Source organism: Pogoniulus pusillus, chromosome 9 (assembly GCF_015220805.1).
Source record: "Pogoniulus pusillus isolate bPogPus1 chromosome 9, bPogPus1.pri, whole genome shotgun sequence".
NCBI classification, from domain to species: Eukaryota; Metazoa; Chordata; class Aves; order Piciformes; family Lybiidae; genus Pogoniulus; species Pogoniulus pusillus.
Window position 1 is genome coordinate 29,103,822 of NC_087272.1, and position 25,707 is coordinate 29,129,528.

Here is a 25,707-nt window from a genome sequence, read left to right on the forward strand (position 1 = left end):
GAGGAGGCTCTGAGGTGACCTTCTTGTGGCCTTCCAGTATCTGAAGGGGGCCTACAAAAAAGCTAGGGAAGGACTTTTCAGGATATCAGGTAGTGACATGACTTGGGTGAATGGAGTGAAGGTGGAGATGGGTAGGTACTGGCTGGATGTCAGCATGAGAGTGGTGAGAGCCTGGATTAGGTTGCCCAGGGAGGTGATGGAGGCCCCATCCCTGGAGGTGCTTAAGGCCAGGCTGGATGAGGCTGTGGCCAGCCTGATCTAGAGTAGCGTGTCCCTGGCCATGTCAGGGGGATTGGAACTGGCTGATCCTTGTGGTCCCTTCCAACCCTGACTGATTCTATGATTCTATAAATCAAGTCTTTCACTCAATACCTTGGTTTTCTGTGGTGGTTTGGGTGTACCCCGCCCCCCCATGCTTTAGAAATCACCCAGACTAGTCTCAGCCAGCTCTGGGAATATAAATGAAGCTATTTATTTACAGCTAGCACAATATACAAGCAGATATTTACACTATATACAGTTATATACAGAAATATACAAGGTAAAAAGTAATACAGAAGCACAACTCATCTCCCAGAAACCTGAGTCCCCAGGAGGGGCTCTCAACCACCCCTGCACCTTCCCCCTGCCCCTCTCAACCTTACCCCAGTCCTAAGGAAGAAAAGAGGTTCAGCCAAGAGGTTAAGAAGCAAAGGTGAGTGGAAGGTGAGGTTAGGGAGATGCAGCTGAGCCAGAAGCCCAAAGCAGAGTGCAACAAAATGGTAAGAGTATTATCTAATGTTTACATTCTTCTTCAGCAAGACTCTGAGGGAAGCAGACATCACCATTGTTTTCCTTTCACAGCCTATGATCTACTTTTTCTCACCAAAACTTTCTACCCTGCTTCAAACTAGCACATTTTCACATGTATGAATGGGAAGGCACTTCCTGCCTTGTGAGATCTGTATTCTGACTCACAGTAATTGGAAAGGCCATTTTGTATTTAGATTTCTAGTTTTGTGTCTATTCCTTTTAGATTTAGACAGCTCTGTTAAGTCCATAATAGTATAAATATTTTCCTAATCCTGGAACTGGCAGACATCCTTAGATCTTCTATGCCAGACTGCCATACTTTCAATAATGTGACCCTCAATAAAAAGGCATCTGGATAAAATAATAAAACAAGCTCTAAAAGCCATGGAAAACCACATACTTGAATTTGCTGTCTTGGTATCCGTGTCTAAACTAGTAACTTACTGCACTTAAAAAGTGGCACTGAAAACCATCAAGACAGCTTGCCTGCAGGGTATTCTTTGATTTTTGTTTATGCATAGTAGGCAACCAAGATTGGAGTGGAGGATTTGGGAAGCTTGGTCAAGACTAGAATCTGTAAGCCTGCTGTTAATGGGCTCCAGTGGATGGTATTTGAGCTATCATTGTCTGTAAGTTTAAAAAAAGAAAAAGTTATCTACTTGCAACAGGAAATAAACATTGACATTTCCTGGTATGCAAGTGTAACCTGCTGAGGGAGACAGATCCCTGCCATGACAAAATGGAGTCCTGCAAATCCATATTTAATGCAAATCTTTTCTGGCCTGCAGAGCTGAAATGGCCTGGTACTGTTCATAGGATCACAGAACCACAGGATGTTACGGGTTGGATGGAACCCAAGGAGATCATGGAGTCCAGCCCCCCTGCCAGAGCAGGACAATACTATCTAACACAGGTCACAGAGGAACACATCCAGACAGGCCTTGAAAGTCTCCATAGAAAGAGACTTCACCATCTCTCTGGGAAGCCCATTCCAGTGCTCTGTGACCCTTACAGTCAAGAAGTTCCCCCTTGTGTTGAGGCAGTCCTGTCCTGCTGCAGTTTACACCCATTGCTCCTTGTCCCATCCAGGGAGCAATTGAGCAGAGCCTGTCCCCCTGCTCCTGGCAACCTTCAGATACATGTAAACATTTATCAAATCCCCTCTCAGTCTTCTCTTCTCCAGACTAAAAAGCCCCAGGTCCCTCAGCCTCTCCTCATAAGCCATGCCCTCCTGTCCCCTAATCATCCTTGTACCCCTCCACTGGACCCTCTCTAGCAGATCCCTGCCCCTCTTAAACTGGAGAGCCCAAAACTGAATGCAGTATTCAAGATGAGGTCTCAGCAGGTCAGAGTAGAGGGGGAGGAGAACCTGTTGCTCTGAAATAGATTGCTGAACAGGGTAGTTTTGAGCATGCATTGGAAAAACCTGTATGAAAGGAAGGAATTTAAACATGTATTTCTTTTCAATGTTCCTTGTGTGCATAGAATCAGCCAGGTTGGAAGAGACCTCCAAGATCATTCAGTCCAACCTATTCTCCAGCCCTATCCAGTCACCTAGACCATGGCACTAAGTGCCTCATCCAGTCTTTTCTTGAACACCTCCAGGGACAGTGACTCCACCACCTCCCTGGGCAGCCATTCCAATGGCAAATCACTCTCTCTGTGAGGAACTTCCTCCTAACATCCAGCCTATATCTCCCCCAGCACAACTTGAGACTGTGTCCTTTTGTTCTGTTGCTGGCTGTCTGGGAGAAGTGACCAACCCCACCTGGCTACAGCCTCTCTTCAGGTAGTTGTAGACAGCACTGAGGTCACCCCTGAGCCTCCTCTTCTCCAGGCTAAACACTCCCAGCTCCCTCAGCCTCTCCTCACAGGGCTTGTGAACTATCTACAGGGATACAATCTACAGGACAGTATCTACTGGGAGCTCTCTGCTTATTCAGCCAGAATCACAGAATGTCAGGGGCTGGAAGTAGCCTCAAAAATTCATCCAGTCCAAGCCCCCTGCCAGTGCAGGATCACCTAGACCACATCACACAGGAACACACTCAGGCAGGTCTGGAGTATCTCCAGAGAGGGAGACTCCACAACCCGCCCGGGCAGCCTGTTCCAGGCTTCTGTCACCTTCACTGGGAAAAAATTCCTCCTACTGTTTCCATGGAACTTCCTGTGCCGATGTATGCAGAATACTTTCTTCCTCCTCCAGCTTACTACTATGTACATTCTGTATATTTTTTTTCACAACTAAATCTAAATGATTTTGGCAAATGTAGCTAAGATTTAATGACCCAAGGAAGCACTCCCCCCCCAAATTAGTTTGGATTTCTTTGTTTTGTAGTAGAACAGAGAAAAAAAATAGGAAATTCCTCGGTTGCTCACTTCTTTCTTTCTAGACAAATAAGGTCTCATATAGACTGAAAGCAAAAAGACATTCTGGATGATCTTTGTGTTATGATGCTGACACCATATTTCAATACTGCATTATACAACTGCTTCTAAGCTGTATCTGATACTATGGTAGTGACTTTTTGTAGATCTTAGCAAATAATAGTTTTTTTTAAAAGCCAAATTGTCACTGCCTTGTTGACATTACAAGTAAGTCCTTATATATTTTTCTGCTGTTGTCCAGTGTTCCTGTTTCGCTTCAGTCCTTCAGTAAATTAGACTTGCTTAGATTTTTCTTGACTATTTCCTGCCCCATCCTGTCAGTTTTGTCCTGAAGAAACATTTTACACTGCAGAGCATTAGGTGTCTTTCCTTAAATACAATTACTTAGTACTTTTTTTGCTTTGGTTAATTCTTTTTACTTATGTGGCCACAGATTCAATGTGCCTTATTTTACTGCACTTGGGAAATCTTTTCAGAGGGAAATATTAAAAGGTTTCATGGATCAGCTACAGTTTTCATGATTCTTATGAAACAGAACAGAAACCACAGTAAATGGCAGCATCAACTGGCAACTCAGTTTTCCTTTATTCCTGTTCCAAGATTGTACAAAAAAGATCCCTTACTGTATATTTTGTGGAACGAGTACAACACTATTCTATCTTTGTGTGAAAGAAAAACAAACAAAAAAGTGTTTTGTATTTTGCATGTTGTATTTTTTCCACCCTCAGAAATTATGATAAACACATGGATAGCTAGGGTCAACCAGGGTGAGCAAAGCTCATATATTCCACTTGGCCTCAAACCATACCAGCTGTGCTCCTTTTTTCTCAAGGCTTTTGGCTTGTACAAGTTCCTCCTTTAGCTTGAGCGTGCCTACAGTGCTGAAGCTGGCCAGAGTCCTGTCACTGTTTCCCAGGATTTGGTCTTTTCTTGCTTTTACTCACATGTGTATCATCATAAGGTGAGTAGAGAAGGCAGCTGAAATCCCCATGCAGTCTAGGAGCCCTAGGCTACTAAGTCCTGGACAGACAAAAAGAAGCCCTTCTAGGGCTAAGAGCATGCTGCTAGTCTAACCAGGCTCCATTCCTCTTCCACAGCCTTTTCAGCAGCATAGACCATTGTGAAAACAGGCTCTCTTTGCTCATGAGGAATTACTGAAACTCCTTTGTAGGGTCAAATGTCAAAGTACTTTATCAGCTTTTACGTGGAACTTGCTTTGACAGGCTTTTTTGGTGGAGCAATGAATTTTAACTGGCTGAACAACCAAAAAGTTTCTGGAGGGTTTTCTTCCTTTGTGATAAGGAATGTGAGAGGAATTAGTAATGGCTCCTCCTAAAGGAGCTGTGAGCACTTGATGATACAGAGGAGCAGAATTATTTTGTTCTTGGATTTTCCGCTAGGTTCTTCCACTTGTGTTCTCCTTTCAGATGAACAGTAATAATTGTAATGGTAGCCTGGAGAGTGCCATGCCAGACCTGGCAGTTCAAGTGTCTTCTACTTTGGATTAGCTAATACTGGGGAAGCAAACACAGAGACCAAAAACTTAAAAAGTTATAGAACCTTGAGATTTTTTTTTCCTAATTCAAAATTGTATTTATTTCTATGGTAGACACTATTTGTTGTCAGATAGCTCTGCCTTGATGCACACAAGTGTGTCAAGAAGCAAAGAGATGTGGAGAGCCGTGGGACTGAGGTTTTGCTGCAAGGCACGTTTTTCACCAGTCTGACCAATCTGCTGTGCAGCTTTGCTTCTCTGTACTTTGCCTACTCCAGTCTGTGTTCACAGTCAGAAATGATTCTGCATTTATCTGAAACAGCTTTCCCTGTGGAGTTATTAACAGCATGAAAAAGTAGCAGTAACTTCTACACTTATTAATGGTGCTGCCATGTGTTTGGAGATACTGAAACATCTTGAAGATTAGTGTGCCTGCCTATGGACAGGTGTTGGAACTAAATGATCTTTGAGGTCCCTTCCAACCTAAACCATTCTAAGATTCTGTGATTCTGAGAATGAAGGTACCATGGTCAAGAAACATTTTAAAATAGGCCATGCTGTCAGAGCTTATTCAAGAAGTAATCTATACCAAAAATGAAAACAAATTAGGGTACATGGATATTTTTAGGAGTAGCATTTTGACACCCCAGCTTTTCTGAACACTTTCAGGGTCATATCTTTGCCATTTTTCCTTAGGTGGGAGTCCCATTGAAACTGATGGGAGTTGTGTCTGAATAAAGCTTTGACCCATACTTTTCCTTAATATGATCTTTTCTTTCTTGAATGACCTTCTGGCAACCTTGTTCAGAAGGCATTTGTCATGTTTATTCTTTGAGTATAAAGTGCCTTCCATCTGTTCTTAATCTGCAGTCCCTTTAACATCTATTTTTGCCTCCTTTTTTTCTGTCATCTGTGTTATATTGAAAATAGAGTTTCTGGCCAGCATTATTTATCCCCATGTAAGGGGTTGTAATCGTTGAAATATATCCCTTGGCAGTCTTTTTAAGCCTAGACAACCACAGTCATCAGGCAAAAATAAATGGTTGGGGCAATAGCTTCAAGTAGATCACTGAAGTTTTTGCTTAGATGCCACTCTCCAAACTGGTTTAGCTAATACTTTCCTTTTTTCTCCCTTTGCCCTCAACTTTATGGGCTACTTTTGCTCTGTTTAAGTCTTTACCTGGTATTTTCTGATCAGGTGTCTCCCCACCAGCTGTTCATTCTAGGCAAAGCCCACGTGCATGGTGTGTATGCTCTTTCCTGGTGTGTGACAGTACATATTTGATTTCTTAAGTTCTCCATGGAAGTCTGATAGTTCTGGAGAAAAGACAGGAGAGTAATTGCTACATTATCACATTCTATTTTTTCTCCCCTGTTAATGTTGCTTTCTGCTGCTACTTTTTTTAGCTAGAACACCCCAGCGTCTTCCAAGGCACTACTACAGCATGTATTCCTCATGCTGTGAAAATGAATATATTCCCATTCCCTCTAGACCTTTTAAAGACACTGTTTGACTTGGCTTTCTTTTCCTGATTAGGAGAGTGAAGAAGACAAAAAAAAAGAAAAAGCTCCTTCTCTGAATGCTTTGATCAGCAGAATGAAATATAAAATTGAGGCTAGCTCTAGTTTGTTGTTTTTTTTTTCTTTCTCCCTGTTCACGTGTAAAATATGCTGTGTTTTCAGAAAGTTTGAGTAATTGGAAACTAGGCAGAAGAAACAGATGGAGCTCAGATCTAAACCATGTAAATCCATGCAGAGGGTTATGCACACAGTTTTTAGACCAAGTTCCTGAGATCTTAGAGACCCCCACTGCTACTGAAAGCACTTCATGCCACTTAACTATGAATCAAAACTGGATTTGAATCCAGGTACAGTTTAGACTTAAGCAGTTCCCCTGCTCTTTAGAACTGATAAGATGGTTCACAAGGTAAGTTACTAGCAAACCTGCTTTATTTTTCACATACTGCAATGACAGATTGAATATCCATTGTGTAAAAACTAGGCAAGATTAACTGAGTTACTGTAATCTTTTGAGGTCAGCAGAAATAAGGGCTAGCTAAAAATTCAGTCCACTGCATCATCTCACAAACAGTTCTTTTTCCTTGTTGAGCCTGTTAGGAGAGCTTGTTCTGAGTTCCACTCATCTGCACTGAAGTAGTGAAGAACTCAAGTTGTGCCAGGGCAGGTATAGGCTGGATATCAGGAAGAAGTTCTTCACAGAGAGAGTGATTGGCATTGGAATGGGCTGCCCAGGGAGGTGGTGGAGGCACCGTCCCTGGGGGTCTTCAAGAAAAGACTGGATGAGGCACTTAGTGCCATGGTCTAGTTGATTGGTTAGGGCTGGGTGCTAGGTTGGACTGGATGATCTTGGAGGTCTCTTCCAACCTGGTTGATTCTATGATTCTATGATTAGAAGCTCTTGTTAGAATCCAGAAATGGTATGATATTTTGCATGCTCTGTGTTATGTCACAAAATACTGTGACTATAAAAATTTTGTATTCTCAAACAGATAGAAATTGCCAAGGGTGCCAGGCAAAGAAACAAATAATTGGGTGAAAAATATGTGTATTCCAGCACAAAAAATAAAAGTCTGGGAAAAAAAAAACCAACCAACAACCTTGCAACTAAAATGACTGTTTATAAATGCGAGTGTTGATGTAATAGGCATGGGAGAAATTAAGCAGAAGGTGAATAATCTGTGACAGGCATGTTAGTGACAAATTACATGAGAAAGTCACGCCTGTCAAAGAGCAGATTTTTTTTTGTCTTGAAGTTGATGGAGTAAAATCTCACAGATTAACTCTATTGCAAAAGCAAAGAGTCCCTACAGATTGAAATGATGAGCTTCAACAGAACTAGTGGAACTGTGGCACCACAGGACTGCAGTACAGTACTAAGATTGTAGTACCTACATCTCTTACCTAAATAGTGGCATGGCCAGTGGCAACCTTACATGATTGAACGGGGCATGAAGAAGGCAATGGGACATGGTTTAGTGTTGACTCTTTAGTTCCTGGATAATCTTTGAAGTCTCTTCCAACCAGATATATTCTGTGATTCTGAAAGGCAATAACAGTAGGAGACATCATTTACCAGACTGAGACCAGTAAATGTGGGAGTGGTGATTCTGTGTACAGTTTTAGGTTTTTTAAATGCTTGCCTATGGAGAGGTTATTTGATTATCTTAAAAATAAATAGTTGTTTTAAAAAGTAATTATAAATAATTCTGGGCCCTGGTCTTAGACAGTGATAGAAAGATCTGATTCAAAAGACAGCTCTGTGTTGCAGTAATTAACACACTTACATGCAGTAGCCTTAAAATAGCAAAAAAAAAAAGTGGTGGGGAGGGAGGGAAATCTCCCATGATAATGTTTAACTTTGAAGAGGAAACTACATAAAAATGTGCAAACTGTTTAAAAAGAATGCAAGCAAACTTCTAAAATGTTTATAGGAGTCATGAAGATTGTTTAAGTACAGAACTCCTACTACATTTGCAAGCTGACTTTAAGTAGGTAAAAACTTGACAGAAAATCTGCAGAACTAGTAAAGGATCGAAGTAGAGAAGGTGTTTAGTGACATGCCCATTCTGGCCTATTTCTGGGTGAAGAAGATTTGTTGCCAGTAAAAACATTATTAGAAGAGGCTTCTTAGGAATCTGCCAACAACAAAGAGTAAAGACCAAAGGGTATCCATGCAAGTTGAAAGAACTGAAGTACAAAGCTGTCAAGCCAATAATTGTGATGTCATGCTTAAAAGGTGTGAAAAAAATGGAGGTGGTAATTGTGACACCTAATCTGAGAAGTTGGTTGAAGCTTCCTAAGCTTCTTTCCAAATCATAAAATTTATAAAAAAGGGGCATAGCTTGCATGTAATTTTTCCTTTTGTATTATCCCTGCTCCTTTATTTCTCCACTTTTGCTTACTTCTGAATACTTACTGGGTTTGTAATTTTTCTTTTGTATTATCCCTGCTCCTTATTTCTCCACTTTTGCTTACTTCTGAATACTTACTGGGTTTGTAATTTTTCTTTTGTATTATCCCTGCTCCTTTATTTCTCCACTTTTGCTTACTTCTGAATACTTACTGGGTTTGTAATTTTTCTTTTGTATTATCCCTGCTCCTTTATTTCTCCACTTTTGCTTACTTCTGAATACTTACTGGGTTAACGCTGTGTTTCTGCCATTCCTCCTTACCCCAATATGTGACCTCTGAAGTAGATGGTCCTGGGAAAAGATTTTATCCGTGCTTTCTAGCTGTTTTATTTTCGTTTAAAGCAGATTATAACTGGCCTTGAGGGAGAGTACTTGATTTTACTAATTGATTTTAAGCATTTTGCTACCAAAGTGGCTTCCTTTGGTTTTAAGAATTTCTTTGTTCCTATTTTTAAAACAGCACCATGTGTTTGGAATACACACTATAAACATGCAGTTCTTAGGTGCAGGCATCATTCTGTTTCTGGTGTGATTTCAGTGGAATGGTTTCTGCAAAATTTTGGGAATAAATGGCTATCATCCCATCTGAGAGCGTTTTAGAAACTGTCTGTCAGTCTAATGTGGAATCTCTGCATTCTTAGAAATGATTCTGCCGATCCTCTTAGTCTTTCTGATTTGTACTTGTTGCACACAATTCTCTTTTTCAGGAAGTTGATGCAAATTTGCATTCATTTCACTGCAAAAGTGATAAGGTCATCTTTAAATTTGGCTGTTTGTTGGATTTGGTTCTGTTGGTGTTTTTTCTATTTCCACCATCTTCCGTTTTCTCAAAACAACACTGAAGTCAGCTTCTGTATTTCAAATGCAAATCCAGTCCCTTTTGATTTTAGTGGTAGCATAACTGTGCAATAGTTATCAGCTCCAAATACTAAAAATAAACAAGTATATGTATTATGAAGAAGTAATTAGTTAATTGTGAAATTATATTTTCAAAATTCATATTCAGAATTGAGGATAACATTAATATTAATTAGGAGGAAGTTCTTCACAGAGAGAGTGATTTGCCATTGAATGGGCTGCCCAGGGAGGTGGTGGAGTCACCATCCCTGGAGGTGTTCAAGAAAAGACTGGATGAGGCACTTAGTGCCATGATCTAGTTGACTGGCTAGGGCTGGGTGCTAAGTTGGCCTACATGATCTTGGAGGTCTCTTCCAACCTGGTTGATTCTATGATTCTATGAATTATAATATTAATACTAGTATTTGCTATTATAATTAATTGTAAATAAGTATATTAATATTCATAATTAATATTCAAAACACCACCCTCACCACTAGTTTTTAATAATAGGTTCTTTGCACAGTCATGGAAACTGTATACAGATAATAGCATAGGATCTAGAAATAACTTGCAAAAATATATAAGCATTAATTGAACTGGAAAAGAAAGTTCTTGTGGTCAATATACTGCTTGTCCATTAGATGGGCTCGAGGATCGCTTTTCTACTTATGGCAGAAGGCACTAGTTAATTACAAGAGGCTTTAAGTATTTACTCCCAAAATACTATTTCCCAACTCGCAGGGCTAGCTGCTGTTTCAAACAGTACCCAAACTCTTTCAGGGAATTCTGTTACTTGTCAGCCACTGAGGCTTCTGATTCTTTCCAGGCTTCACAGAGTGCTGGGAAAGGAGGAAGACAATCTCTGACCTGGTCCTCTGGATGATCTGTGTATCTCCAGGACTTCCCGTCTTGGCGGGAGACTTCCAGGTGTAGGCAGGATGTTCTGCAATGTGCAGTCTTGGCACGATGTCACGCTGGCTGTGCAGACCGATCGTGTGGAGGCATTTAGAGCCTGTTCCTGGTAAACTCGAGGCAGGCAGTTTCCAGGCAATTCAGCATGCACTGAGGCAGTAAGCAATAGCAGAAGGTAACAGCAGGCACGAATACAATGGCAGAGCACATTGTGTTTACCTGTGTATCTCTTCTTATCAGTGTAGTCTGAGATTAATGGGCCTTTGGACACAGAATAGCCAATCAGAATGGCAGTTAGCCAAGCTTGACCATATTAGGTGAAACCATAGGCTTGCTTTACCCAAATTTGGGAAAAGCATAGACCTTGCACAAGGCAGATGAAAGCTAAGTGTGAGTACCTTGTTTACCACAGGATGTAACCAAGTCTGGGCAAGGCAGAGTCCTCAGTGGCTCCAGGTTCTTTGTCCGCTTTCCTGCAATTACTTCTCCCCAGAACAGAAGGAGAGAGAGAGCTAAAAAACATGCCTGGGCAAACCAATACAAGTATAAGCCCATTTCAGCCTGTCAGGCCTACCACAACAGAATAAAGCAAATATTAAGTTTTGAATGAAGAGTTGAAGAGAGGTTGTAGAGATTAGCCAATGTGTTGAAGCTCTTTTGCAACACTGTCCAGTGTTCATAGATCTCTGCTGCTGCTTGCACAAAAAGCACATGCTTCCAACATTCCAGCATACGATTCCAATATTATCAGCTGTCAACATCCTTTATTTTCTCTTGTTTCAACTAGGTATGGATTGAGTTTGCTTTAAAAATGACTAAAATGTTTGTAGTAGGAAACCCATGGTAGTCAGTCATTAACTGCTCAAGCCAGATTTTAGCCTATTTTTCAATTGTTCTAGTTTCTCAGTCAGAAATACCATATTGCATTAGACAAATGCCTGTGGCACATTGTCTAATACACAAAATATTAATGGTGTACAAGCCTCAGATCTGAGATTTGATCATTATGGAATTGCCTCTTGTCAGTGGCGTAGCAAAGAGAGAATGCCCATTTTGTGTCCAGTGAGGCAGAGCAGTGGATGTGAAATCCTTGGTTCCCACTGAAGAGTGTCTGAAGGCAAAAAATTCTAATGTGACCACTTTTGTCAAACTTAATAGAAGCACAGGAACGAACAGCAGAGCCCAAGTGGGGCCTGCTGAAGAACGACACTCTACCACTATCACTTAAAATAATTAGCTTCCTATGTATCATTGGTAAGTTTGGAATGGCTTGAATGGACAACATGGAGCTGGGGTTTATCAGAAGGCCAGGCCCTGCCTTGCTATCACAGTGTTTTGGTAAGGTAAGATAACAGCAAAGAGCTCAAGTGACAAACTGCCTTTGGAATTCTTTGCCAGCAGATATTTGGATACGGAGGTACCACAGGAGGGACAAAAATGAACTTTAAGGTAGATCTGGGATTAGATCACATAAGATAATCGTTATTTTCTTGTACAGTTTTACACTTCTGATAATAATTTCTTATGATACTGGAAAGAACATACCTTGAAATTGAAAAGAATGTGGATGTTGAGATCTCACTGTGGCGGACTATGTCATATCCTAATGATTTCCTTTTCTTTTCCCTTCTGCCATTTCTTTGCATAGGTGGAAAATGTTCGGTTGCTTGATCGTTTGTCTTCAAGGAAATCTGCACTGGGAACTTTGTATTTAACAGCTACCCATGTTATATTTGTGGAGAATGATTCTGAAACTCATAAAGAAACCTGGGTATGAATTTTTATTGTTTTGGTGTTTTCCAGTTAGTTGTAAAAGCATGGCACTTTATTGATGGTGATTTGAAAACAGCTTGCACAACAGTTTGAATGCAGGAAATAAGTTCATATGGATGCTCTTATAACTTCAAAGCATGTGAAATCCCAGCCTGGTGATTTTTGAATGGATTCTGTATATTGCAACACAGTAAGAGGAGTGGAAGGATCTTCACTGTATGAACACCAGATGTGTTTGACTGAGAAACAGCTGCTGTAAGCTACAGCATTGCTCCTATCATTCAGGAAGAACTGCAGAGTTCACTTTCCATGTGAATTATTACCTTGGCTCAGGCAGCTCTTGCCTCTTTCCCTAACTGCTTGTGCTGGATCAGTGATTTTGCTGTTTTAGAATCATGGAATTGTTTTGGCTGGAAAAGACCTTTAGAATTGTGGAGTCCAACCATTATGTAACTCTGCTACTAAACTGTGTCCCTTGGCACCACATCTCTGCTTTTAAACACCTCCAGGAATGGGGATTCAGCTACCTCCCTGGGGAGTCTGTTCCAATGTATGATAACCCTTTCAGTGAAGAAATTTCCTCTAATATCCAATCTAAAATCTCCTGGTGTAACTTGAGGTCATTTCCTCTCATCCTACTACTTTTCACTTGGGAGAACAGACCTACTCACCTGGCTCCAGTCTTCTCTCAGGTAGTGGTAGAGAGTGAGAAGGTCTCCCCTCAGCTTTATTTTCTCCAGCCTGAACAACCTCAGTTTCCTCAGTAGACTTTTATCAGTTTTTTCTTCTTCTAGTAGTGTAATATTTTTAATTATGTAGTTTGAGAGTCTTTTATGTAGCTTAATTATTAATTCTTTGTCCATTTTTGTCCTAATTATTAACTCCACCCTCTTTTGTTCCCTCTATTACTCTCTTGATTTTTATCATAATGTTTCATCTCATCCGATGCAATGTTGAAAATTCTATTAGGGCTGTCATCCTGCCAGTGAGGAGGCCCAACATTTTAACCATATCTAAAGCTATCTCATGCTTTCACTGATGAAACAAGCTCCTTTCTGAGAACTACTAACTTACACTAAAGCAAACTAATAGAAAGCTTTGACTAGCATGACCAGGCTAATGTCTGAGCAGTTGAAACACTCCAGAAGTGATTATTTGCCTGTAAGTTATGTATCAGGTGCTGCTGAGGAACCTGGAGCTGGAGATACAAACCAAACTACAAGAGGATGAGTGTGGGGGTTTTCTGAAACATTAGTGGAAGCTACTGTGCCTGCCCTGGCACATCATTATGAATGTTTATTTTTCTACCTATAAACTCGATTCACTTGGCATAACCATTTTGAATTCTCTCACAGATCCTCCATAGTCAAATTTCCTCTGTTGAGAAGCAGGCCACCACTGCCACTGGCTGCCCATTGCTGATCCGCTGCAAGAACTTCCAGGTCATCCAGTTGGTCATCCCTCAGGAACGAGACTGCCATGATGTTTACATATCTCTGATACGTCTGGCACGGCCAGGTATGGGAAGAAAACTGGCACAAAAGTTAATCCTCATCCTGAAGAGGAAGACTGTAATGGGAGAAATGTAGTTGTACATCTTTGTCCTTTGCAGGTTAAAGAAAAAAAACTTCATTAAAGATGTACTATGATTTCTCCATCCATTCTATTATAGGGGAACCTGAATGAAGCCCATGTTGTGTACTGGATTAATCTAGTCTATACTATCTGATGTCCTACTTACATTGGAGGAGCAAATTTGTGTTTGATTTTATACTTGTTAGTTGTTAATAGCATTTTAATAAGATCAAGCTGTCAGCTAATTTGACCTTTTAGCCATTCAGTGAAACAAGTTGACCATAAACAGTTCTTACAGCTGTAATAGCAGGACTATAGCTGCTTACGACGAAATAACTGTGAAAGGTGATAAGTACAGGCAAAGAGGTGAAAACTGAGCTTTAAGGCACTGACTATGAATACTAGAAAATTTTTGTTACCACCTATAGATAAGTTGTAATGTTGTGGCAGACTTCAGTCATAAATAACCTGGATATATTTTAGTAGGTGGATTCTTAAAGGCTGTCAATGGGCTTGTGAACAGCAGGTGCAGTGGGAAAGAAAATCCACATGCTTCTGTCAACCAAACAATGAAAACAAGAGCTCAGATTGCTACTAAAAGCACTTTATTACAAAGATCTCAGATTGAATTTATGGATGATGCTACTAAAACTGTATGTTAGCAGATGAGGAATAAACCAGACTCTCTTCCTGATCTGCACCATGACAGATGTTTGAAATTAGAGAATAGAGAAGAAAGAGTTTGAACTGTCAGACAATGTGCAAATCTTCCTTTTCTTTCTCCTTACACATGAGTTTGTTGACTTTCAATACTTTCCCAACAAAGTTAACATGAGGTTTTCTTTACTGATGTTCATACATTTATGTGTGTGTTTGCAAGTGAAGTAATGACAATTTTAAAAGCAAATATTACTTAAATTAAACCTGTAGAAGACATAATCAAAAATAAAGACTTTCTGTAAGGCAGGATATGTGCTTTTGCATAGTAAAGCTTATTATTTTAAAAGAAACTACATAAAGGACAATACCAAGTTCTGGTTTTGAAGTGTGATTTCAGGATGAGAAATCTGAAGTGGTTTTCAGGATGAGAAATCTGAAGTGGTTTACTATTTAGGTTTTATTTTCCTTTTTTTCCTTTTTTTTCCCTTTTTTCCAGTGAAATATGAAGAGCTGTATTGTTTCTCATTCAACCCAAAACTGGACAAAGAAGAACGAGAACAAGGCTGGAAGCTTGTGGACCTCAATGAAGAATACAATCGAATGGGTATTCCAAACAACTACTGGCAAATTAGTGATGTAAACAGAGACTATGGAGTGAGTTGTGTTTTTTTTCTGTTAGAGAGACTGTTTTTTAAAGTAAATCCAGCAGTCTGACTGAGGACTACCATAGCACTTAGGTGCAGGATCCCTTTGTGCTCAGTTCTGTGCACATGTGTAGTAGGGTGCAGTTCTTCCACTCTTGCACATAAAAAGGCACATAGAAAGTGGGAGAATCACAGAACCACAGAATGTCAGGGGCTGCAAGGGACCGTGAAAGATCACCCAGTCCAGCCTCCCTGCCAGAGCAGGATCACCTAGACCAGATCACACAGGAACATGTCCAGGTGGGTTTTGAATATTTCCAAAGAGGGAGACTCCAGAACACCACCCTGGGCAGCCTGTTCTGGTTTTCACTGTTCTGTCACCCTCACAGTGAAAAAATTCCTCCTCATGTTTATATGAAACTCCCTATGCCTCAGCTTCCACCCATTGCCCCTTGTTCTGTCATCAGGCATCACTAAGCAGAGCCTGGCTCCATCCTTATGGCACTCACCCTTTATATATTTATAAACATTGATGAGGTCACCTCTCAGTCTCCTCCAAGCTAAAGAGCCCCAGCTCCCTCAGTCTCTCCTCATAACAGAGATGCTCCATTCTGTTAATCATTTTTGTGGCTCTGTGCTGGACTCTCTCAAGCAGTCCTTCTTGAACTGGGGGTCCCAGAACTGGACATAGTACTCCAGATGTGGCCTTGCCAGGGCAGAGTAGAGGGGCAGGAGAACCTCTCTCGACCTACTTATCCACACCCCTTCTAATACACCCCAGAAAGGATGTGTCTTCATTTAACACATGTGGAAATGAGACTCAGAAAACATCTCCACAATGCTTTAAATGTCAGGAGAGAAGTTTAAATCACACCTGATATTATGTATCTGAATGAGCACTTTCCTGGGGTTGTATAAAATCACTACACAGTCATCTGAAGGAAAAAAAGAAGTACTTGAAGTAGTGAGTTTGGCAGTTTTTTTTCTTGATGACTGTCCTCACAGTCCTTTTGAAGCTGCTGTGATTGACTGTGGGTGGTTTTCACTGTCATTTGACAGGTGATATATATTCTTAGTTGCCTGCTGTCCTGCATTGTTCATTCTGGTGTGGTTGAAGTCCTTAGAACATTAATTAATTGTGAGAAATAATAACCAAAGTGTTTTTGAAGGGAGTTTGTTCATGAATGCCATTGGTTCTCTTGCTGGAACATATCCATGTTAAGGAAAGCCTGTGAAATTATTGATGAAGAATAAATGTACTATCAGTGTTTGTTTTCTTTTTGTTAAAACAAATGGAAAAATATTTGCCCTCTTTTAAGATAAAGTGTAGGTAAAATGGCATCATGAATCGAACCCATCTCACCACAGCAGCATCTGTAACCACAAGCCCTTCCTTTTCTTTCTCCTTCACCTATCTCTGACTCTCTCAGAAACCAACTTATTTCTGGGCTTCCTAATTCCTTTAGCCATCCAGAAAGTCACAGGGAGATATCCTTTTGACTCCAGCCAGAATTGCACACTGTGTCAGGAGAAGGAAGTTAGTCCAGGACCCCACTTGTCTCCAGAGGAAATTCTGCATTTTTTTTGTGAACTCATTTGGTTTTCTTCAGAAATAGGCATTGTCAGAGCTGCTTGCCTCTTGGTACCCTTATTTCATACAGATTAATTTATTTTCCTCAAGTCCTTGGGTTTGTAATTAAAAAAACCCAACAAACTAGATTTGCTGGAATATTTGTCTCTATAGTCTCCTGCCATTATAATTAAGAGACCTTCAACCATCCTTACATCCCATCCTTACTTCCAAACTCTGCTACAGAGGAAACTGCAGTTGAAATATGACCTTGCAGTATATAATGTTGACTCTTTTCTGGTATAAATGTATGTTGTACCTGTCTGTTTTCAATGAGTCATGAATTAACGTCAGCTTTTCAACCATTCTGTTTCAATTTTGCCATCTCTAAGATAGAATTAATACTGTCCTGCTTCAAAAGACTGGTTTGAGAAATGTCAGTGGTGTGTTTACAACTCTGGTAGAGATTAGAGTTCTTTGGTGTTACGATTTTTTTTTTGTAGACCAAATAATGTTACAGATATATTTTGTAGCCCAAGTAAGCAGTTTCCTTTCACAGGTGTGCGACTCCTACCCTACAGAAGTGTATGTGCCGAAGTCTGCGACTGCACACATCATAGTAGGGAGCTCTAAATTCCGAAGCCGAAGGCGTTTCCCAGCTCTTTCCTACTACTGCAAGGATAACAATGTAAGTGTGATTTTGTAGCATTGAAGTGGCCTTGCTTTCATAATTCTTCTGACAAGGAGCAAAAAATAATGATGGTTAGTGTAGTCTGGTTAGAGAGTTTGTACATACGGGCACACACTGGAATTAGTTAGTTCATTAACAGGCACTTAATGCAGTCATCTAATCCCTGCTTCATCATCCAGATAGGCCAAAAAAAGAAAAAAAAAGCAATCTCTTCTTCACAAAGAAATGAAGGAGTACAAGAAGTCCTGAAACGTGGGTGGCAGAAGAGCAAAGTCTAGTGGCAGGAAAATTTTAGCAGGTGACTGGAAGAAAGAGCAATTCAACATCTGAGACTGAGAGCAAGTTAGGGAGGAGAAAAACTGCACTTGCAACAATTAGAGAAGCAGGAGTAGCCTCTCAACAAAAGATCTGTGAATAAACCCAAGAGGATAGATGAAAAAGCTACTGAAATATGTCTGAATCATGGGTTATTGAAGAGTCTGGTTTTGCCTGTAGGAGCAAGTGAGTTTGAGAGTTGGCATGAGTTGCCAGCTAATACAGTAATGGGGAGGAGTGGGGTTAAGATTTGTGATGGCAGATATTGAACAACTATGGTAACAGCAGGTTAAAAAGTCTCCTGTGTGCAGGGGAGGTGAGTGTCACTCATTCAATCTTTCATATTCACAACTTTCCCATAGCTCTTTAGTACTTAAAAATTCAACAAGGATGTGACATCTTACTCTGCATCTTACAGGCTCTATCTGAATATGGTAAGATAAAACTCTGTTCATCCTGTGAAATAACCTCATCACTTGCCCTGCACTTAATCATAGCCCAATACATTTTATAGACATATGTGCTTATCCTAAGCAATTGTCCTGGATCTGCAGGGGGTGATCTTTTCATGGATGTCATGGGTAATGATTACTACTTATAGTATCATTGGGTCACTTAGATCAGCTTATGGTCAGCTAGTGGTCACTAGGTCAGCTTCTCTTCCTAGTTTTGCAGTACTGGTAGTGCAGCAGTTCCTTGAGACAAGGCTAAACACCAAGTTTGGTTTGATGGAAAAGCCATTCCTTCATACTGGTGCTGGGACATACCTTAGTCCTTTGGACCCCTGGGATGATATAATGTAATGTGCTCCAGCCCATACTTTTCCTGAATCCCAACTTTCATCCACAGCTCTTGAGGTCTACATCTGCCTTGTGTATAGCACACTATGGTTGAAGGAGAGAAAAATGTCTTTTTTCTATTAAAATAGGAGACTGTGGACATACTCATATGTACCTTTTGCTTCATGCAAAGGAGCTACAAGTATATATTAAATCACTGAAGAATTCACTGATCAGCAGGCAAGACTCTATAGACAACTAATAATCTGTTTGCAAAAGCTATTAACTAAGTGTGAACTCTCACACAACTCAGGGTATTTGTTTTAAAGATCCATGTTTTACTGACCAGCTACTGATAGTTCAAAGACTTCTCTGAAAAAGAGCATATCCTTTCTCACAGTGACAAACAATCCTATGGCAGTCTGCACAGCTCATGACCTTCATCAGGCAGATTCTCTTCATGGTTATGTCCAGTGCTTAGGAAGTGCATGTATTAGCCCCATGCCCTCTACAGGTCTAGCTGTTCTCTGCCTGGTGGAAATAAAACCCACTCCTGAGTCATTCATTTCACTTACTGTTCCTTCTTGCTCAATTCATCTGGAGATCTGATCCTGATGTGTCTGTGGAGGAACTCTCTCACATTCTTCAGCAGCACAGATTAATAAATGCACTCCAGGAGTCAGGCTGCCTGGCCCACTTCCCATTAGCAAGGTCTTTCTCCAGAGGCAGTGCTAAAAATACACCACCATCACTGGTCTAGCTTCACGCTATGCATTTTTGTTTCCTGGACTGATGGTGTCAGGATGTTTAATAAATCATGCATTGGTAGTAAGGTGAGTATCATAGTTGGTAAAGCACAAGTGACAGTGCAAAAGGCTCCATTCTTTATGGTCTTGTGATTGCAGTGTTGTATTCATTTCATCCTCTAGAGACCACCTTTCAGGAGTTACGCCACATTAGGGAAATGCGATATTTAAAGTACTTCTAAAACCTGGATTAAAGAAAATACTAGGACCAGTGGAGTTGTATCATTTTAATATTTCCTTGCCTTTTAAAAATTACATTAACATGTAATTCTGCCCTTCCCACATAACTGAATACCTATGCAAACATCTAATGAGGTGCTTTTGTAAATGCTTCTGGATGCTAAATCATTTCTGCTTAATAACTACATTGAGGGGGGTTCATTTCCTTTCTCTGCAGGCCTCCATATGCAGAAGCAGCCAGCCTTTATCTGGCTTTAGTGCTCGATGCCTTGAGGATGAACAGATGCTCCAAGCCATTAGAAAATCAAATCCAGGAAGCGATTTCATATATGTTGTTGACACTCGGCCCAAAGTAAGTACATTAAATCTCTTGCACATAGCAAGACTGAATCTGAGCTGAATACATTAGGGAAGATGCACAGCCAAAGTGACTGACCAGAATTCTGATCTTAGTTGCAGTTGTGTAACCCCACAGGTAAATCAGGATTTACTAGGGGAATCTAACTATGAGCCTTGCTCACATTTTTATATCTTAGAGAGTACTTTTCTTTATACTGAGCTTTTGTCTTTTTTTGTTCTCCCCTAATAAAGGAGATTGCTCACTGGTGGGACTTCTTACTAACAACCTACTGACTTGGTTGTTAATAATGTTTTGCAAGATATCAACAAGAAGATCCCATGCTGTAAACGTTTCTGGTAAAGGACTTTGGTGAGATGTCTTCTGTAAAGGTCTGGACTTTAAGTGGAGAGATTCAAACTGGCTTGCTCAACCATGATCAATAGCATATTTCCAGCAGCACTGGCTCCTTTAGGAGCCAGTTAGCAGACAAAGAGTGTTTTCATAGAGCATCTCTGTAAAAAACAGTTTTGATGTAAAGAAATTTGTGTATACAGGTTCCTACTTCTCTCTCTGGGGTGCAAGAGTGGACTGATGTAGTAAAGCTTCTGTGACCACAGGTGCCAAATAGTGCCTTGTTGCAGTTTTGCACCTCCCAATGGATATCTGAACTTGGAACAGGTAGGAAGTGATAGGTGTAAGTGCAAGCCATTCCTAATATTCCTCAGGAAACCTTTAACAAATATGTGAGATACCAAGTCTAGTGGAAGATTTCCCACTGCTCTGAGAAGCTAAAAATCTACCTGCTGCTTCTCTCATCAGAACTGTTTCCTTGTGAAGGTTATGAATATTGATAGACACTTCAGCATTCCTCTTCATGTGCTGTCCCTGATTATGCTGGATAATCTTCAAAACAAAAGATTGGGTTTGTTTCCACTTCAGGCAAAGGTATTAGGCTGATCATATGCAGAACTTTACTTAGGCTACTGTCTGTCTTCATTATTTTCTTCCACAGAAGGAGCTAATATAAACTTAGTCTTTATGAGTAAATAAAATAAGTCCTGTAATTCTTTACAACCAGAAAAGACTTGTTTATCCTCCACATTAAAGAAGATGACAGAAAACCTGGCAAGTGGAGTATGATCGCTTTAGAGGTTGTATCCTCATGTTCCCTCAGATTAAGCAAGGACAAGCACAATTTAGAGAGCTTTACAACAACTACTTTCAGTGCAACAGATGGAATTCTGGTAGGTGATGTGGAAAACTTGTTAGTAAATACTGTGGCAGCTGCAAAGTTTGGCAGCTGAAAATATTTAAAATAAATGTCAGAAAGCTTTGCAAATTTAACCTTATATTTATTTCCTTTTAAAAAGGGCTATTTCAGATTGTCTTTTAAGAAAGGATTTCTGTGATAAAACTGGTCTGCTGCAGAGACAGTTAATAGCATTTATTGTACTGAGGATTAGGTCAGTTAGGGACGAGATATTTCTCATTTAGGGTCTCAGGGGTTTGTGGTGGCTTAGGCTCAGTGTACAGATCTTTCTTCCTGAAGTTGTATGCTGCTGAAGAAGGAGTCTGCTTCAGTTTGTTTATACTAGAACACTGATGTCTACTTCAAAAGGGAAAGATTAGGATTCAGCAGATAATTTATATCTTTCTAGCAAGTCATGCTAAGGACTCTGTCCTTAAAGGACTTATTGTTCACAGGCTGGGTTTTTGGGGCTTTTTTTTTTGCATTTTATTGTTCATTGGTAGTCAAAACATCAGCAGACTGCTGGTTGATAGACAAGAAGATTGTTTCGTCTGTACTTTTTCCTGAATTGCTTACTACAAGTTGAAAGAAGCTTTACACAAGACCTGAGAAAAGGAAAAATGTTGGATTTTTTGGACTAGATTCCTGGCTGTGTGGTGTAGCAGACATGCTGGAGAGAAGGGATGACATCCAGAGGGACCTGGACAGGCTGGAGTGGTGGGCACAAGCCAACCTCACGAGGTTCAACAAGACCAAATGCAAGGTCCTGCATCTGGGTCGAGGCAATCCCAAGCACAAATACAGGCTGGGCAGTGGCTGTCTGGAGAGCAGCCCTGAGGAGAGGGACTTGGAGGTGCTGGTGGACAAGAAGCTCAACAGGAGCCAGCAGTGTGCACTTGCAGCCCAGAGGGTCAACCAGAGCCTGGGCTGCATCAGGAGAAGTGTGGCAAGCAGGGCCAGGGAGGTAATTCTCCCCTTCTGCTCCACTCTGCTGAGACCCGGCCTGGAGTACTGCATCCAGTTCTGGAGCCCCTGGGACAAGAGGGATGTGGAGATGCTGGAGCATCTCCAGAGAAGAAAGGCCACTGGGATGCTCAGAGGGCTGGAGCAGCTCTGCTATGAGGGCAGACTGAAAGAGTTGCGGCTGTTAAGTCTGGAGAGAAGGAGGCTCCCAGGTGACCTTCTTGTGGCCTTCCACTATCTGAAGGGGGCCTACAGAAAAGCTGGGGAGGGACTTTATAGGCTCTCAGGGAGTGAGAGGACTAGGGGGAATGGAGCAAATCTGGAGGTGGGGAGATTCAGACTGGAGGTGAGGAGGAAGTTGTTGAGCATGAGAGTGGTGAGAGCCTGGAATGGGTTGCCCAGGGAGGTGGTTGAGGCCCTGCCCCTGGAGGTGTTTAAGGCCAGGCTGGATGGGGCTCTGGCCAGCCTGATCTAGTATAGGGTGTCCCTGCCCATGGCAGGGGGGTTGGAACTAGGTGATCCTTGTGGTCCCTTCCAACCCTGACTGATTCTATGATTCTGTGATCTTAGAGTGCAGTTCCTTTGGTTGTACAACAAAATCCCTGCAATGCTTCAGTTCCTAATGGTGGTCCACAAATGCACCTACGTATTCCTGCTGCTAAGTTCTGCTCATGAGAATGGATGTGCTAGAAAGTATGAAGATGGAGAAAAATCCCCTATCTTTACATATTAAATTGGGCAGAATAAAATAATAAAAACCTGATCTCATCTACCTGATTTGTTAAGCATCTAAAATATAATTATAATGGCATAACAAACTTTTTAGTCTTTAGCACGTTCCTGTGAAAGTTAAATGGTTAAATTTGGTCCATGAAAATCTGTCTTGATGTAGTATGTAAAAAAGCCAAAAGCTTGACTTGCTGTTCTTAGTTGGAGGTAAGTTGGCAGTAGATAACGAGTCCTGCTCATTTGTATGCATTTGGCTCTAAATTAAATATCTGGAGTATGTGTGTTTAGAATGGAAGAGATCAGGAAGGGACACATTCCTGTGTATCCCATGGTACCATTATGCAAGTACTGAGGAATATTACTGTGAATTTCAGAAGTGACTGTGGAAGCAGCAAATCAATAATACTGCCTGAGATACAGGGAAATAGACTGAAATGGAGTCATCTGTGTTACCTCTTGTACCCTAGGCAATGCCTGAGAGGTAACTTTGTTCTGATTTTTGATGAGCATGGGCTCTCACTGCAATGAAGATGAGCCACTTTCTGTCCAATGCAGTTTGTCCAACTGATGTTTCCAGAAGCTTTGCTAGTGCCCTCTACTTTGGATGTGCAGTATCCATTGTATTTGATTCTCAAATGTTTCCTGAGCAGAAGCTGTTAGTTGTGCTAGGAGGTGTGGAGGCTCTGCAACATAGGCTGCTCTGTTACCTCTGTAGCATCCATGTTTCTTGGCTTCCCAGACTTACTGTGTTCACTTCATAGAAGAGCAGAGACCCTATCAAAAAGGCAATTTCTTCCTACTGTACAGTGAGATTTTAGAGGGAAAAAAAAATAAAAAGTAAGAAAAATGCAGAAGTAGTTTGTTAATTTCTATCAGCTGTAGTTTTCAGCCTCCAAATAAAAAATTGGCAAAAGGGGCTTGGCAGAGAGTTTTCTTTTCCCCAGGAATCTCAAAAGAGGGGGAAATAAGCTTTTGAAAACCCTTAATTTTCCACTTGGGAAAACTGAATTAAAGAAGCATTTGGTGACTTTCCCATGCCAGTAAACAGGTAAAAGACTCAAAGAAAAACACTCTAGTTTCCAGATTAATGTCTTCTTTGTTTTCTTTTCTGAAGCACAGCAAAATATATGATAGCACTGCATTGCAGATGAAAATATCTGTGCCAATTTGGCCAATTCAAATATTTTGTGCCCTTAACAAGAGCCAAGATACGACAAACTTAGGAAAAAACTACTCCAACTCTCTCTTCATTCGTCCAAGCTTCAAAGAAGCAATCCGTATTAACTTTTGGATGATTTGAGCAGTAAAAGGCAGCAACTAGAGCCGACAGCACAGTGTACACATGCTTTGAAGCAGTGGCGTGGCAGATAAGACACTGCCACCTCCTGGGTATATATAGTCTGCTAGCAAACACAATTCTCATCAGAAATAAAATCAGAATAGCCTTTCAAATACAAATTAAAACCTTTGTGCTCTTGCAGGGGAGCCTGACATGAGCTGTGGGTTGATTTTTTTTCTGACCTCGCTAATGAAGTTTCACTCCAAGTGTGCGAGAGCATGAGGGAGCTGGGGCTCCTTAGCTTGGAGAAGAGGAGACTGGGAGGTGTTTGAGTGTGTCAGGGGTTGAGTGCCGGGAGGATGGAGCCAGGCTCTGCTCAGTGATGCCCAATGGCTGCACGAGGGGCAGTGGGTGGAAGTGGAGGCATAGGGAGTTTCATGTCAGCATGAGGAGGAATCTTTTCACTGTGAGGGCGACAGGACACTGGAACAGGCTGCCTGGGGCGGGTTGTGAAGTCTCCCTCTCTGGAGATATTCAAAACCCACCTGGATTCGTTCCTGTGTGATCTGATATAGGTGATCCTGCTCTGGCAGGGGGGTTGCACTAGATGCTTTTTCAAGGTCCCTTCCAGCTCCTGACATTCTGTGATTCTGTGAAATAGAGGACAGAGCCTCAGCAACCCAACACTCTGCAACGGGCTTGTAAACAGATCTCTGATTGTGTTGACACTGTGATAAATGCTTCTCATTCACCCCTGACTTCTGATTTATTGCAGTAGATCACAAGCTTTGTTTCAAAAAGAATCTGTCTGCTACTGGTTTTCCTCCAATTTTGCCCCCTTTTTCCCCCTCAGCTCAATGCAATGGCGAACAGAGCAGCAGGGAAGGGATATGAAAATGAAGACAACTACTCCAACATCAAGTTTCAGTTCATAGGCATTGAGAACATCCATGTCATGAGAAACAGTCTGCAGAAAATGCTTGAAGGTAATATTCTTCTTTATTGAAATCTAGAGGAACGATTTGATCCTTCTGTCACACAAATCAGGTTAACTTCTCTGAATTCAGCAGCAGTGAAAGAATGTATGAAAAGAGAACTTTACCTTTTGCAGCTGCACACAACTGCCTGCTAGGTCATGGGGTTTGTGCAATGGAGTGTCATTGCAGCTAGTGGTGATTTCCTAACTGTGCAAACACCTTGTTTCATGGGTGAAATCCAGATACCACTTACTTTAATGACAAAATTATTTTGACTTCAATACTTCTTCTTTTGCAGCTTGGGAATATAATGAAAAAAGTCACTTGTAGATAACTTTGATGCTAGTGGATGATACAGGGAATTTTTTTTAAGCTCAGGAAACCTAAGGTTTAATTTTTGTGTGTAGCCACTGAGGTAGTCATGCATTTTAGACTGTGTATTTCAACTGAAACTTACTCATGCCCTGTATAGAGCATGCCACATCAGGTTTATCTATGAAACTCACAGTCAGCAGGTGTAAGCATTCAGCACCTTTGTAATCCCATGGAAGTTAATAGCAATTGCTTTATAAATATGAAAATTAATAATAGTTGGTTTATAGATACTTACCAGTGCACAAATAAACACATCTATACTGCCACTTAGGGTTTTTTGGGGGGTACATTACTGTTTAGAGGCCTTCTGGGAAAAGGGTAAGAATAAATAAGCCATCCTTGACCCTTGTTGATTTTTAACAAGCAAATAGTGCTCACTGCATTCCAAAGAGTCTCAGTACTTGCTTCATGTGTATCATCAACACATTCTGTTACCTCCTGGA

General features: G+C 40.9%; 1 protein-coding gene across 2 annotated transcripts in view; it reads left to right on the top strand.

The window, feature by feature from the left end:
* The window catches only part of MTMR7 (myotubularin related protein 7), a 46,287-nt gene that overhangs the window by 6,503 nt on the left and 14,077 nt on the right, over window positions 1–25,707 (top strand). For both annotated transcript variants that reach the window (XR_010303449.1, XM_064149065.1), the window contains exons 2-7: window positions 12,008–12,130; window positions 13,488–13,650; window positions 14,864–15,021; window positions 17,141–17,269; window positions 19,570–19,704; window positions 24,766–24,898. Coding sequence is in view for 1 of the 2 variants with exons in the window: in XM_064149065.1 (XP_064005135.1) it covers window positions 12,008–12,130; window positions 13,488–13,650; window positions 14,864–15,021; window positions 17,141–17,269; window positions 19,570–19,704; window positions 24,766–24,898 (841 nt within the window). In the remaining variant the exon portion in view is untranslated. The remainder of the gene's footprint in view (window positions 1–12,007; window positions 12,131–13,487; window positions 13,651–14,863; window positions 15,022–17,140; window positions 17,270–19,569; window positions 19,705–24,765; window positions 24,899–25,707) is intronic.